The sequence below is a fragment of the Chanodichthys erythropterus genome, chromosome 24 (genome assembly GCF_024489055.1).
Source record: "Chanodichthys erythropterus isolate Z2021 chromosome 24, ASM2448905v1, whole genome shotgun sequence".
Lineage (NCBI taxonomy): Eukaryota > Metazoa > Chordata > Actinopteri > Cypriniformes > Xenocyprididae > Chanodichthys > Chanodichthys erythropterus.
Window position 1 is genome coordinate 14246250 of NC_090244.1, and position 16275 is coordinate 14262524.

The 16275-nt window shown below is 37.3% G+C and overlaps 1 protein-coding gene across 4 annotated transcripts in view; it reads left to right on the top strand.

Annotated features, from left to right (window-relative positions):
• The window catches only part of met (MET proto-oncogene, receptor tyrosine kinase), a 71443-nt gene that overhangs the window by 28581 nt on the left and 26587 nt on the right, over nt 1-16275 (top strand). For all 4 annotated transcript variants that reach the window (XM_067380505.1, XM_067380504.1, XM_067380503.1 and 1 more), the window contains exons 4-11: nt 2073-2207; nt 2440-2619; nt 4187-4347; nt 4809-4911; nt 5337-5473; nt 7621-7785; nt 7894-7993; nt 15234-15452. In XM_067380505.1, coding sequence (XP_067236606.1) covers nt 2073-2207; nt 2440-2619; nt 4187-4347; nt 4809-4911; nt 5337-5473; nt 7621-7785; nt 7894-7993; nt 15234-15452 — 1200 coding nt within the window. The remainder of the gene's footprint in view (nt 1-2072; nt 2208-2439; nt 2620-4186; nt 4348-4808; nt 4912-5336; nt 5474-7620; nt 7786-7893; nt 7994-15233; nt 15453-16275) is intronic.

The following is a 16275-nucleotide window of genomic DNA, read 5'->3' on the forward strand; positions in this document are numbered from 1 at the left end:
AAAACAATATGTCATGTAGCATTTACCTTAGAAATGCCATTCTGTGTCCACAGCTTGTTAGTTCGCTAGAGAAATGAACATTCGCTTAATGTATGCACTATATTAACCTTTATATTCATTATATTTTACTTAATATGTTTAAATAAATCTGTTATGAAACTGTGTAGAAATTATTATATTTCAACAACGAATTTGAGTAAAACATAATTTAATTAGATTAAGGAGTTAATGTAAAAACTGCCTTATGTGCAGCTTATATGTTTGCATACAATTTGTTATTGGAGTGTTGATTATTATATCTAAAAAATAAACAGTGATTGAATTTAGGCTAATATTTCAGGCTCAGTTGTTAACCTTTAATATATAGTAACATAATGTTTAAGTAAGGGCTCCCTACATAGTTTATAGCATTAGCAGAGATAATTTTTTTATCCTTAAGAAACTTTTTAAAAATTAAATTAAATTATTACTAAGACAGAGACACAATTTGTTCAGTAAAAGCAATTTTAGTTTTCTTCCCACCTGCTGTACTGAACCGTGACTTCAAAACCGAGGTACTTACTGAACCGTGAGTTTTGTGTACCATTGCACCCCTATATAAAATATATATATTTATATTAATTCCTTGTTCCTGTAAATCTGCAAATACATAGAGCTTGCATGAGCTACATAGTAAAAACGTTTTGTCAGGGAACCCAATCAATGCTCTACATGTGGTAGCACCTAAATTACCTGATTTTATTTATGAAATAAACCAATATTGTGACTGAATTGCCTTGACTACATTGCTTTGCTCCAGTGAAAGATCATGCAGTAATGGCTCTTTAAGGTAACAACTGCACATTTTCACTTTTTACAGTCCAATCTGATATGTTACTAAAGATTAGGCTTTTAAAACAGACCACAAAAGGAGTCACATTAGTGCACTATAGTGAGTGAGATGGAGATATGTCATGCACACCATCCTAAAATCACTAAAACCACAGTAATGACATACTCTCCACCACCAGATGCCCCATGCTTGAAGCCCAGGGCTATTAATGATGTGATCCACTGATCGCTAATGGAGCACAAGCACTATATAGACGTAGGCTGTCTTGGAGGCCTGTAATTGCAATGTAACCATGATAAATGTTAGTCCAGGTGTGTGGATGGAGCCACTGTTCTGACACCTCCCAACATGCCAGATAGACAGAGGTCTTTACGTCTGCACTTGCCTACAGGCCTAAGCTTTTGTCTGTTCCCACTCCTTGCCATCAACCACAGTCAACGCAGTTCAATCTGTCATCTTTTACCCTGAAAGGCAGAGACACCGGTTATTACAGTATCCATAGCAAAGCAGAGGCTGTCCCTTTACAAAGACTGCCTTTACATTGCTCCCTACTTTGATTCTTCCTCTTTCCCAAGGAAAGTTCCAGACATGATCTGTAATTTAATGTTTTATAACCTGGTAGGAAAAAATAACAGGGTTTTGCACCAGCTCCTGCTCATGTGGAATGTTTGGTTTTCAGGAATAAGATATTGTATAATCTCAGAGGTTGCGTTTTGTTTTGTTTTGTTTTGTTGTTTTTTGTTTTGTTTTTTGTTTTGTTTTGTTTTGTTTTTTTGTTTTGTTTCGTTTCATTTTTATTCAACCCAAACCCAATTAATTACATTACATTACAGTAATGGAAATTTTCACATAATTTCTTTGTACTGTATTTGGGGGCAAAATATCCTTAATTGTCATAAAAATAAGGTCATACTGCAAAATATCTTAATGGTCCTTAAACAGAATTCATTTTATGACAGAAAAATAAATTTAAAGAAAAGTTAGACCGATGTCAAGATGTGACTTTCTATTGACCTGCTCAAGAATTTGTCCTCTATAAATAGCTTACACCAGAACCAGAAGGTTTAAATCATTTAATAGCAGCATTTAATCATCTCTGTGGAATGCAGTCTTATTCCAGTAAACGATAAACATGCTGTTGAGGTCTTTTTGTAAACATTAAGATTCTCTATTAAGGTCCTGCATTTACCGCTTAGGCTTTTGATGTGAAAGGACACCCTTTTGCTGGCATCCTCCACAGGTGGTGGTTTCCCGCTTTGGCAAGACTGAACCGCATGTGGACTTCCGCTTGGACACGCTCCCCGTGTCCTCAGAGATGGCCCTGCTGTCTCCACAGCGCCACGATGGCTCCTTATTGTTGGTAACAGGAAACAAGGTGAACGACACAGCCATTCTTAAAATGTCTTAGGGAAGTGGGTCAAACATTTTCAGGAAAATCACTAGTGAATAGATACTTATATAGTAAACAGGGTATGACTGCAACAGAGAAACAAAGAGACATCAGTAAGTAAAGTCTCCTCTGAAAAATGTTGTAAACACGTTGCTTTGGATAAAATCATCTGCTAAATGAATTAAAATGTGATGTGATATTTATGCATGCCCCTCAGGTCTCTAAGGTTCCTCTGATAGGCCCTGGATGTGAACAACTGTGGACTTGTAGCTCTTGTCTCTTGGCCCCAGCCTTCATGGGCTGCGGATGGTGCAAGACAACTGATCGCTGCATGAGGGCTCCTCAGTGCTCCCCCTCCCAGTGGATCCAGGACTCCTGCCCCCTCCTCATAACCACGGTAACCACCCCGCCTTGTCACAAACAACATTACCATGGTTTTAAAGCAGCTAATAGCACATAGCTAATAGAATAAGTGCTTTCTAAGTACAGAGAGCACATATGAAACTCTGACCTTCATTGATATTTTCGGGGATAAGCACTGATGCAAGGATTTCAAGGACCTCTGGTCTTCTTTTAAAGAAGTAAATTGATTCTAAATATCAGAAGGAATTTGTTTGCCCTTCTGTGCCTCCTCTAAATCCATGCAATGCTGCAGAGCAGCCTGAACAATATTTGTATTTGTGTAAGAGCTCTTTGCTTATGATAAGTGGTGCTCTGAACACTTAATTATTAACTCTGAGACAAAATGAGGCCTTGTCATCCATGTGTTCAAAGTGACACCATCTGCTTATCAATAAAGAACATCTCAGAACCAGGACATTCAGAAACCAAATAGAAAACAAAAAATAACAGGGTTTTGCAACAGCTTCAGCTCATACAGAATGTTTGGTTTTCAGGAATAAGGTATTGTTACAAAACCCCTCACGGTTTGGGGTTTTGTTTTGTTTTTGTTTTGTTTTTGATTTATATAAAACAGTTGACTTTTGTTTTATTTTATTTTATTTTATTTTATTTTTTATTTACCCCAGATTCATAAAACTGTTGTGTTGTTTTGTTTTGTTGACCCCAAAATCATAAAATGGTTTAGTTTTGTTTTGTTATGTTTTGTTTCATTACATTACAAAGAAATAATGTGATTTCCATTACTGTATTTGGGGGTAAATTATCCTTAAAGGTGCTAAAGAGGATCTTTTCGTCGACTGAGAAACCAAAGACTGTTACTGAGTTTTTGAAATGAGCACATGCGTAAGAACAACCCCCCCTGCTTTCGTGGGAACGCCTCCCAAAACTTGTGCACGAGTATTGGAACACGAGTGTATCGATGATCGCGTAAATGATTAATTGATGTTTTTAAGGCCATACCTCGTGCACAGATGATGTATATTAATATTATTCCTTTCAGTGCACCTAATAAATAGTCTTTTATCAGTTAGTAAAGACAGTTTCAAGTAATATTGCAAAAATGTATAAAACAAAACATCCTCTTTAGCACCTTTAATTGTCATGAAAAGAAGGTCATACTGCAAAATATCTTAATGGTAATTAGGACATTCAGATACTATATAGAAAACAAAAATGTTTTACACACATATTATGAATAAAGTTATCTGGGCATGTTAAACTGGGATACGTGAAGTATTTTACCATTGGAAAAACTGACACACTTCACCTTTAATGTTCTTAACCTCAGCTGGTGGCTCAACCTAAAGGGCAATTTTAACACATGAGACTAAAGCACAAAGGAAGACAGGAAGGTTGTTTTGTTCTCTGTTTTTGTCTCTGTCACCATTTACTGGAAGACCCCCTACCTTCAGAGTGTCCATACAGCCAAAACAAATTATTGTCAGTGGTTACCAACCTCATGAGCAGAGAAAATGCTTGGCATAAAGACACACAGCTGGAGGGTAGACACTGAAAGAAAAATCCTGTCACAGTTTGACCTCACAGCTTCTTTCTTTTTCTAGTTTTCTCCTTCCTCTGGTCCACTCGGAGGCCACACCAATGTGACAATCTGTGGCAAAAACTTTGGTTTTAATAAGAAAGACCGCTTTGATACCAAGCTGATCAATGTGGTGGTTGCTGGAACAAAGTGTAAATTGGAGAGGAAAGACAGTAGCAATAATCGGTAAGTATTTGTGAGGCTTATTAAAAATACTTTTGCATTGTTAGCTAGTTGTAAATGAATAAACATTGCACTTGAATCCTCACTGTGTAAATACAACTTCAGAAACACACGCTAGGTCACATTCTCAACATAGTGCTCGTGTTGCAACCCTGCAGAACATTAAATTGGTCTGCAAAAGTGCTCTATTGTGCATCTCGGCCTTCCATGTCAAACTATAGTACCATTAAGATACAAAACTCATGAGCTTTTGTGCCCCCGGACATACCACCCTACAGCCTTCCTATTGTGAGAGGAAAGGAGAAATTCCCTCGGAGAATAGCTCCTGTGTAGTTTCTGCCGAGTAGTAGGGTAATCATTAAATTAGTGTGGACTAATAGCCTGCTTACTCCACTAGTTTACAACCACGTCTTGTTCACTGTTTTTGTGGCGGGAGATGTTTATGTCTTTGTATTGTATGTCAGGTTGGTCTGCGGACTAGATCATGTGAACGCATCCAGCATTGACTCTTTGGTCAGGGTGCGCAGTGGCAAGGAACAGGCTCAGAAAGACGGTTTCTCATTTGTGGTAAGAATCCTCACAAATCACAGTATAAGTACTTCAACACACTTTCGAGTTATGTATTTTTGACTTTATTCCAGTGTTGCGGTTTTCATAGTGCACAAGGACCCAAGGATGTTATTCTATTCTTTTTTTTCCCACTTATTTGGAGGTTACATGGTGTCCTAACCAGTGGCAAATACATTTTCTATCTACACTATAAGCGAAATATTGCCATAAAGTGACAAAATATAAACCAATTGGCATGTGTGTGTAACATGTAATCAGATATGTGGACTTTTGGACCAATGAGATTTAAACCACATTGGGGCTCTCTAGCATGATATAACAAAAATAAAAACCGACGCTAATGTTATGAATGTTATTACTGTCAAAGACCCTTAATGTGTGATTTAGTTTTGTTTTACTAACACAATGTATTATCTGTCTAGAACCCAGTTATCACAGAGATCTTCCCAGAGTTTGGACCTAAGTCTGGCGGAACAATGCTCACTATCAGGGGATCATTCCTGGACAGTGGAAATTTGCAAATGGTTACCATGGGAAACGCTACCTGTGTGCTGCAGAGGTTTGCATGTTTACAAATATACTAGAATATTCTTAGAATATTTCTTAATTAATTTAGAAACATTTAACATGTTTTTTTCTTAAATTTTTAGTTTTAAATTATATATATATATAACATTCATTTTGCCATTAATGAGATTTTTGTATGCCCAAGAAGTCTGACAACAGCTGAGATCAGATCTCCACACTGAGATCTGATCTCACCATCATCAAATCTGTCTGTGATTATGTGAAGAAACAGGTGAAACTGAGACAAACTAAATCCAGAAGAACTGTGGCTGTGTCTCCAAGATGCTTGAAAAAACCGAAATCTCACTGGATTAGTACAATTAATGGCAAAATGAATGTTTGGAAATGTGAACTGATATTTCCTACTGACACACTACAGCAAAAGATATAAATAACTAGCTTAAAGGTGGGGTATCCATTTTTTCAACTATGCTGTTGGACATTGTTGATAATTGAAATCAACCCAAACAAACCCACCCCTCTCTTCTTTGCTCCGCCTCCCAAAATCACACTCCAATCCTAACCACCCTGCTCTGAGTCTGTTTTCAGGCCTTCTCACTTTGTTCTCTCCAGCGCTGGAAATCTTTTCTAATATTAACGCAGGTCCTAAAGCACTTGCCCAGTCACAAACCTACTTTCCAGTGATATTCTTTTGAGCTATTTTGAATTGTCTCATCATTTATCTTTCTGTGTTTTTTTTTTTTTTCTTGCTCATTCTCTCTCCTCGACTGTCATATGCCCCCCTTATGCTGATTGGTTAGATGTTTGTTGTTGGTATCGCCCGACTAACTTCCAAACAGTATATTTGAAAAAATGGATACCCCACCTTTAAAGGTGCCCTAGATTCAAAAATTGAATTTATATTGGCAAAGTTGAATAACAAGAGTTCAGTACATGGAAAAGACATACAATGAGTTTCAAACTCCATTGTTTCCTCCTTCTTATGTAAATCTCATTTGTTTAAAAGACCTCAGAAGAACAGGCGAATCTCAACATAACGCCGACTGTTATGTAACAGTCGGGATCATTAATATGTACGCCCCCAATATTTGCATATGCCAGCCCATGTTCAAGGCATTACACAAGGGCAGCCAGTATTAACGTCTGGAGCAGCACAGCTGAATCATCAGACTAGGTAAGCAAGCAAGGACAATAGTGAAAAATGGCAGATGGAGCGATAATAACTGACATGATCCATGATAACATGATATTTTTAGTGATATTTGTAATTTGTCTTTCTAAATGTTTCGTTAGCATGTTGCTAATGTACTGTTAAATGTGGTTAAAGTTACCATCGTTTCTTACTGTATTCACAGAGACAAGAGCCGTCGCTATTTTTCATTTTTAAACACTTGCAAACACAACTTCATTCTTTATAAATTTCTCTAACAGTGTGTAATGTTAGCATTAGCCCGTTAGCCACGGAGCACTATCAAACTCATTCAGAAACAAATGTAAACATCCAAATAAATACTATACTCACATGACCCGAAGCATGCATGCAGTATGCATGATGAACATTTCGTAAAGATCCATTTGAGGGTTATATTAGCTGTGTGAACTTTGTAAATGCACTGTATTATAGTCGAGAGCTCGAGGGGGCAGGGAGCGTGCGATTTAAAGGGGCCGCAGCCTAAATCGGTGCATAGTTAATGATGCCCCAAAATAGGCAGTTAAAAAAATTAATTAAAAAAATCTGTGGGGTATTTTGAGCTGAAACTTCACAGACACATTCAGGAGAGACCTTAGACTTATATTACATCTTGTAAAAACTGGTTCTAGGGCACCTTTAAAACCTTTTTGAGGGGTGAAAATACTGACGTGCCTAAGACTTTTGCACAGTATATATATATATATATATATATATATATATAATATGCATCCCATTTATCATTTATTTAAACTTCTTCATCCATTTGCAAACGGATTTTATTTTTAAACTTTAAAAAAAATATATTTGTAATGTATATAATTTTTTGTCTATTCAAGTTTCTTCAGACTTTCAGGAGTTTTTAAATTAATTTTAATAATATTTTTTTGAAAATAATGTATTTTTGTTCACAAGCAAAACGCCACTATTATGCATACATTAGATGTCTGTTTAAAACATTTTGTTTGTGTGTGTTTGCCTTTCTGCAGTATTTCAGCCACAATGTTGACTTGTCGGACACCACCTCAGCCATCACCGTCCCAACGCAAAGTACAGCTGCACATTGATGGAGTAATTCGTGAAGCTCCTGTCAGCTACACCTACAACAAGGACCCACACATCTCCAGCGTCCAGCCCAAGAATTCCTTCATCAGGTCAGCCCCGCAGCCAACATTTAGCTGCTTGAAGTTGGGGTTCAACTGGAAGAGTGCCTAAATATGCATTTTACAACAAGTTTTTCTGTTTTGTACGTGTGTCCGCAGTGGAGGAAGCACAGTGACAGTGAATGGTTTCTACCTCCACTCAGCTCTTCAACCTCAGATGGTTCTCACTGCCGCCACAGAGGGCAAACTCTTCCAAGTGGTGAGTGTACACAGCCCACACAGAGTGCCGAGACATCAAATACCTCTCCTCCCGTGTCACAGGCATGTTAGTATCATTAACCCCACTGAACAGAGAAGCAGATCTGTTGATCTGAGAAATAAAGGAAGCAATGTTTCAGAACTACACTCATGAAGAGGAAATGGAAAAATCACACACTTAATAAATAACGTTCTTAATAAATATGCATGTCATTTTTTTCCCCTATCCAAATTTCTTAATTCGTTTTTGGAAACATTTCACATTCCTCTAATTTCTAGAGTTTTCTAGAGTTTCTTTTAATAATTATACATGTCTCATTTTTCACTTATCCAAGTTCCTTCGTCCATATGGAAACACTTCAAAGTTTTTAAATTAATTTAATTTAAATGTATTAAAAATAATATTTTTTTTTACATGTAATGTGTCTAATTTTTGTCTATTCAAGTTTCTTCAACCATTTGGAAACACTTTCACATCTCATCTCCTGAGAGCTGTTGTTGACCTGAACTGCTCCTTTCTCAATGGGACCAGACAAATACTCATTTACACACAGTTTCCGCTTATCTGATTTCTCCGGGGGTGGAGTGTGGTCATGCAGTGGAACAGTGCATGCGAACAAAGCTATCTAATCTTAAGCATACAAATCTTGATATAGTCCAAGACAGGACTCGTACTCACACACGTCTTCATTCTGATTGTGTCTCTTCATTTCCATTCACACTTAAAATTTCCCTCCCTCAAAACATCAGGGCACTTACGGTAATCATCTCACTCATTTATCTCAAATCAAAGATACTGTACTTAATGCCAAGTGGCTTTTTAAAAAAACACGTGATGGGTTTGTCGAGCTCATTTGAAAGAGGAATATTTCTGCCTTTTGTTCTCGCTCATCTAGAACACAAAATGAGCAGAGACGGCATGAAATGCAGGCTATACTTCCAAATGATTTAAGATGGCTTCGCAGCTGTCAGCCTGTAAATTCTTCTCTATAAACAGTGGGGGTCAGGACAATATTCTTTTCCTAATTTGTGAAGCACAAGAGGTTTATTGTTTTGTTTTTTTTCTTCCCCTCACTTTTATTGGGGTGCATTGTGGTCGAACTCTTCCTGCCTTTGTCAGCTTTTTTTCTGAATCACACTGACTAAAACTGTGTAACTCGAGTTGAGCTGTCATCTGTTACGCTGAGGTTCGATCAACGATGGCCGAAACAGAAACGCGGTCAGTAGCTCAGGTTTCTTGTGGGCTGCATTCACCATCTAGCTGCTGACAGGCCTAAAATGAAAGAAAAGCGGACACTGATCTTGATTTCTTGAGGACACTGCAAATCCCTCCATCAGTTGCATTTTAGTTCCTCTTGCAATCGGAAAAGCTCTGTGGGCCAAATGAAAAAGCTTAAAGAACCAAGGCAAATTGTGGTGGCTCAGGAAAAATGGAAGAAATCTCAAGAGCGTTCATGAATATCTACTTCTGAGATCTCTGCTTAATCCGGGGATCAGCCAATCTCGCCTTTCCCACCAGCATGAAAAGCATTTTTCACAGGCTGCAGCATGTCGTTGGCGATTGGCACTGTCCACGTTCAGGAGCAAACCTGAGAGGGTTTTATTTGTTTAGGGGTATGGCACCTTATTATTCTTGTTTCTAACCAAGGGTCATGTTCAAGTTTTGCTTTGCATATAGGAAGTGAGGGGTGTTAACAGGACTCTAACATGCTCCAGACACCACAGTGGAGAACAACACCTGTTTTTGGGATTCAGAGGGGGTCATTTTCATACCAGACTCCTCTCTATAACATACCAAAATCTGGCTTTCTCATCTCAGTATGTTCTTGCTGACACCTTACTCCATTTTGCCTCATGATATCCAAAGTCTCAAAAAGTTCCTGTTCCGTCCTTATATTTCCCCCCTTTAAAACGGGGTTCCCTCTGGACTTTAAAGGATTAGTTCACTTCAGAATTCAAATTTCCTGATAATTTACTCACGCCTATGTCATCCAAGATGTCCATGTCTTTCTTTCTTCAGTCAAAAAGGTTTTTGAGGAAAACATTCCAGTATATTTCTCCATATAGTGGACTTCACCGGGGTACAATGGGTTGCAGTTTCAATGCAGCTTCAAAGGGCTCTACACGATCCCAGCCAAGGAATAAGGGTCTCATCTAGTCATCTAGTGAAACAATCGGTCATTTTCTAAAAAAAGTAAAAAATTATATACTTTTAACCACAAATGCTCGTCTTGCACTGCTCTGCGATGCACCACGCATTACGTAATCATGCAGGAAAGGTCATGCGTAACGTAGGTGAAAGTACAGAGAAAGCGTTTACAAAGCAAATGTGTAAAGAATAAGTCAAATGGCCTTTAAAGTAAAGCAACGGTTTTGAAGTAGAAAATGATGAAAAGATGCAGTTTCTGCCTATGTTACGTGTGACCTTTCCAAACACGATTATGTAATGTGTGATGCATCTCAGAGCTAGTGCAAGATGAGCCTTTGTGGTTAAAAAGTGTACAATTTTTATTTATTTTTTTTAGAAAATGACCAATTGTTTTGCTAGATAAGACCCTTATTCCTCAGCTGGGTCTTGTAGAGCCCTTTGAAGCTGCATTGAAACTGCAATTTGGACCTTCAACCCTTTGGTAGCCATTGAAGTCCACTATATGTTTTCCTCAAAAACCTTTCAAAAAATTTCTTTTCGACTGAAGAAAGAAAGACATAAACATCTTGGATGACAAGGGGGTGAGTAAATTATCAGAAATTTTTTATTCTGAAGTGAACTAATCCTTTAAGAAGTCTTAAATTCAGTTCAATAACTCTTAAATCCTAATTATTTTAAGATATCTAGAGTTTAGTCTTAAACAGGAATCACAATGTGATTAATAAACTTCAAATATCTTTGATTGAATGAAATAAATGTGATTGCTGTACGTTTAAAGTCAAAACGCAGCACTGTTTATGCCAAGGTATTGCTTATGATCTACCATTGATGAATTTTGGCATGTTTACGTTATGGTTTTTGTATTGTAATATGTTATAGATGGTTGTAGAAGAGAATGTTTTATCTCCCTTATCTTTTTGAATGAGCATCTGGAAGTAGGAATGTCCTGCATTAATGCATAAGATCTTTTTTTCTGGTTATTATTGGTATTATTTTGATGACTCAAACTGTATCAGGCTTTTAATTCAATGTAAACTCTTATGGCTTCTCTCTAGGCCACACTGTTACAGAAAGGAAAGACTAAGACCTTTGAATTAAGTATATAGATTTTACTAGCATTGGCACAATAATCTGTTTATTGCCTTCCTTTAAAGGGTTAGTTCACCCAAAAATGATATTTCTGTCATTAATTGTTCACCCTCATGTCTTTCCAAACCCACAAGACCTTTGTTTGTCTTCAGAACACAAATTAAGATATTTTTGATGAAATCCAAGTGGTATCTGAAGCATACATAGGCAGCAACATCATTGAACTTTTCAAAGTCCAGAAAGGTAGTAAAGACATTGTTAAAATAGTCGATGTGACTGCAGTGGTTCAACTTTGATGTTATGAAGCGACTTTTTGAAGAATACTTTTTGTGCACAAAACGTTTTTTTTTTTTTTTTTTTTCCTGCACTGTTTACATTGTTGATACATTGCAGTGCTACCTTTCTGGGCCTTGAAAAGTGCAATGACATTGCTAGCTTTGTGTGGTTCAGATACCTTTTGGATTTCATTGAAAATATCTTGTGTTCCGAAAATGAACGAAGGTCTTATGGTTGTGGAACGACATGAGGGTGAGTAATTAATGACAGAAATTTCATTTTTGGGTAAACTCACACTTTAAACACATGATCGTATCCCCAACCTCTAGTTCATTTGTATTGATATATTAGTATACATCGAAATCACATTGAAAGGAGCCATCAAAGATGATTACATCAGAGTTGAAATGCCTATATGATAACTTTCCATGAACATCCTGCAATAAAACATCACTCTAACTGACAGCGCGTATATATCTATTCCCCAAACACCAATTTGAAATGTTTTCACTGTCTCCCATCATCCTTTGGCTGCTTTCTTTAGCAGCTGTTATCCAACCCCCCTAAGCCCTTTGAGATACTCGATCCATTCTAAACAATTAAACGTTGTGTTTGTCGAGCTGCACACCAAGCCAAACTTCTTTACAAGTATTTGACTAGTCTCAGCGGATGAGTCTTCAGATCTCTAAATATGCAAAGAGTTGCTATTCAAATGCACAAAATGTGTGTTAATTTGCAAAGACTTTTTCATACTTCGCTCCCTTCAGTGATAATGATTAGGAATGTGTAGATCTGTATTTTTGATTTCCAACTGAGATATATTGCTCAACAGAGAGCATGGGCAAAGGAAAGCAAAGCACACTGACAAGACAAATATATAGTGTGTAATAGCAATCAGTTATTTTGTTGAGGTATTTATCTTCATCCATTATCTCTAAATTTGTTTCTGAGTATATGATCCTTTATGTGAACTCCCAGCCTTTATTGCCTTTTTGGCAATATAAAATATCAGTGCCTTTTACAGTTGTGCTCAGAATTATTGGCATCTTTTGTAAATATGATCAAAGATGACTATAAAAATAAATTGCATTTTTTTTATCCTTTTTATCTTTAATTCATAAAATTAGCAAAAATCTAACCTTTCATTGAAGGAAAAGCATTGAAAGTGGGGGGAAAATCACATTATGAAATAAATGTTTTTCTCCAACACACATTGGCCACAATTATTGGCACCCCTAGAAGTTTTTATGAGTAAAATATCTCTGAAGTATATTGCCATTCATATTTAAATTTTTTAGCACACCAGGGTGATCATGAACATGAAATTGTCCAGCCATGACTTCCTGTTCCACAGGAGTACAAACATGAGGCCACAAATAATCATTCATCACAATGAGAAAAACCAAAGAATATAGTTCTGATGTGCAGCAAAAGATTGTTGAGCTTCACAAAATCGAAAGTGGCTGTAAGAAAATAGCTAAAGCATTGAAAATCCCCATTTCCACTATAAGGGAAATAATTAAGAAGTTCCAATCAACTAAAGATGTTACAAATCTGCCTGTAAGAGGACGCGTGTCTAAATCGTCCTAATGTGAAGTGAGGAGGAAAGTTTGAGTGGCCAAAGACTCTCCAAGGATCACAGCTGGAGAATTGCAGAGACTAGTTGAGTCTTGAGTCTCAGAAAGCCTAAAAAATGATCAAACAGCACCTACATTCCCACAAGATGTTCGGGAGGGTTTCAAGAAAAATCCTCTTCTCTTATCCAGAAACAATCTCCAGCATATTCAGTCCAGAGACTGTAACTTCGAACGGGACTGGCTTCTGTGGTCAAATGAAACTAAAAAAATAACTTTTTGGCAGCAAACCCACCAGATGGATTTGGTGCACACATGGATAAAATGTGCCCCATGCCCACGGTTAAATATACTGCTGGATCTTTAATGTTGTGGGCCTATTTTTCTGCTGGAGGTCCTGGACATCTTGTTCAGATACATGGCTTCATGGATTCTATCAAATGCCAACAGATAAAAAATCAAAACCTGACCGCTTCTGCTAGAAATCCAATAATGGTCAATCTTCCATCTGAACAATGATCCAAAACAAACATCAAAACCAACACAAAAATTTCTCTCTGAGCACAAAATTAAGCTTCTGCCATGGCCATCCCATTCCCCTGACCTGAACCCTAAAGAAAATGAGTGAGGTGAACTGAAGAGAAGAAGCACCAACATGGAGCTGGGAATATGAAGGATCTGGAGATATTCTGCATGAAGGAATGATCTCTGTGAATAAAAGGGTGCCAATAGTTGTGGCCAACGTGTGTTGGAGAAAAACATTTATTTCATAATGTTTTTTTTTTTTTTTTTTTTTTTTTTTTTTTCCACTTTCAATTCTTTTCCTTCAATGAAAGGTTAGATTTTTGCTAATTTTATTAATTAAAGATCAAAAGGATAAATGATGCAGATTTATTTTTACAGTCATCTTTGATCATATTTTCCAAGGGTGCCAATAATTTTGACCACAACTGTATGTGATTAAAAATATTTATTGTGACCTAAACCGAAGTGGACATTTGACTCTAAAACGACACTTATGTGAAGTGAGAATTTCTTTGTTTTTAGACTCTAGAGCGTTGTTAACCTGCCAAGTGTGCAGAGGGAGTCACAGGTTTGCTGGATGGAAGTCTTGGAGCAAAGACGACTCAAATGCCTTATGTTCATAAATAATGGCATTGAACAATTTGAGTGCGTCTCTTGCTCGATGGTTATGCTTTATGAAGTGGAACGTTCACATGAGGACAGCTAATTAAATGGCGGTGACGTGCAAATAACAGGCATACTGTAAAAATGGCAGTTGTGGTGTTGTAATGTGGAATGAAAATGGTGTGTGGCAAGACCTGGCAGGGCTGGAGCCACAGCTGGCATGTGAAGCTTTTGAGTTGTAACTCATGCATAATTACTTTGAAACAGATCTTCAATCTCACAAAGGCTCCTTGTCCACTGCCCTTAAAGTTTGCGATGCATGCTATGCAAACTGATGTGTCTCACATCTGGTTTAAAAAGGGTATATACATTACTGTTCAAAGATTTGGGGTCAGTAAGATTTTATTTACTTTTATTCAGCAAGAGTGCATTAAATTGATCAAAAGTGACATTTGTAATGTTACAAAAGATTTCTGTTTCAAATAAATACTGTTCTTTTGAACCTTCCTGGTGAATCTTAAAAAAAAAAAATCACAAAAATGTTAAGCTGCACAACTGTTTTCAACATCGATGATAAGAAATGTTTCTTGAGCAGCGAATCAGCATATTAGAATGATTTCTGAAGGATCATGTGACACTGAAGATTGGAGTAAATTCAACTTTGCCATCACAGCAATAATAAATGACATTTTTAAATATATTAGAATAGAAAAGAGTTATTTTAATATATAATAGCTCAATGCTTTCACGGAATATGCAAGATATGTTTGCGGTTTGAATGTTTTCTGGACTTAAATATGCTCAGTCATGTTATCATCAACCTGACCCTTGAGAAAACTTGGCCCCTGGTTAAACGCTAAAGCCTTGTATGAATCTTATATATAAAGGTGCATTACTCCAAAACAAACAAAAGATAAAGTGAATTGGCCGAACAAAAGAATGTAACATGCCTCAGCATTGACTTGGCACAATTATAATGACAGAGATGGCTAATATTTGTGTTTGTCTTTTTTTTCTATGCCTAGACCTGCAGTCATGATGAGGATAAGAGCAATATTCTTTGTATCACACCTTCCCTGAAAGACCTCAGTGTTCAGCCTCCAGTTGCCACGAAAATGACATTCGTGTTAGATGGTTACTCCACTGATCAGTATGACCTACTATATGTGGAAGATCCTAAGTTCGAGGAGTTTCAGTTGCCCACCGTCACACCGAGAGGCAACAAGATCATTCTGGAGATTAAGGTAAGTGCGATGCTCTGCACTGGAGGAAGGTAGTTTGGTACGTGATCTCAGACAAACACACATACTCAGAGCGATTCACATTGCTCATTGAGTTAGAAGGAAACAATACTGAAACAAAACAGGAAGTTTAGTTCGTTTCCCATTGCGCACCTCCATCTTTCACATTGTTCTCGTTCCCTGAAGGTTACAGCCTCTGACACATTGATGGTGAGATCCTTTTGCCCTGGTGAGGGTAGTCTGGTGAAAAAAACAGCATTTTTAACAATGAAATATAAGAGTAGACTCTTTTTTTTTTTTTTTTTCAAAACCGCCACTCAATAGTCAAACGCAGCTGTTGTGAAAGGGAGGGGGAGGGAGGTCGCGTGAGATTCTACTTTTTCTTCCCATGCGAGACCTCAGCATCAAATCCCTCCATACCCCTCTCGGGACAAAGATACACACACACACAGACACACTAAACGTTGTGTACCGCTCGGGCTCATTTAAAGCCACTATATATTCAATAATGGGCACAACAGCAGGCTCAGTTTAGCTTAATTGTCATTAAACTGCCCTATCACTCAGATCATGCACTTTCATTCCCATGCAGTCTGTTTGTTTAGATTTTGCAGCTTGATACTTAAGGCCTTCTTTAGGGAAATAAAATTGCACTTGGCAGCACTGCTGATGCTCGAGGGGTTTATCAAAATGTCAGAGATTGTGAGTGTTACTGGTGCCAATGGAGATTTTGCCAGGATGTTTTTCTCTTTAAGTGGTAATTTTAGGTAACTTGTATTTATTTTAATTATGTTTAAATTTACATTTTGAATGATATAAAATCATA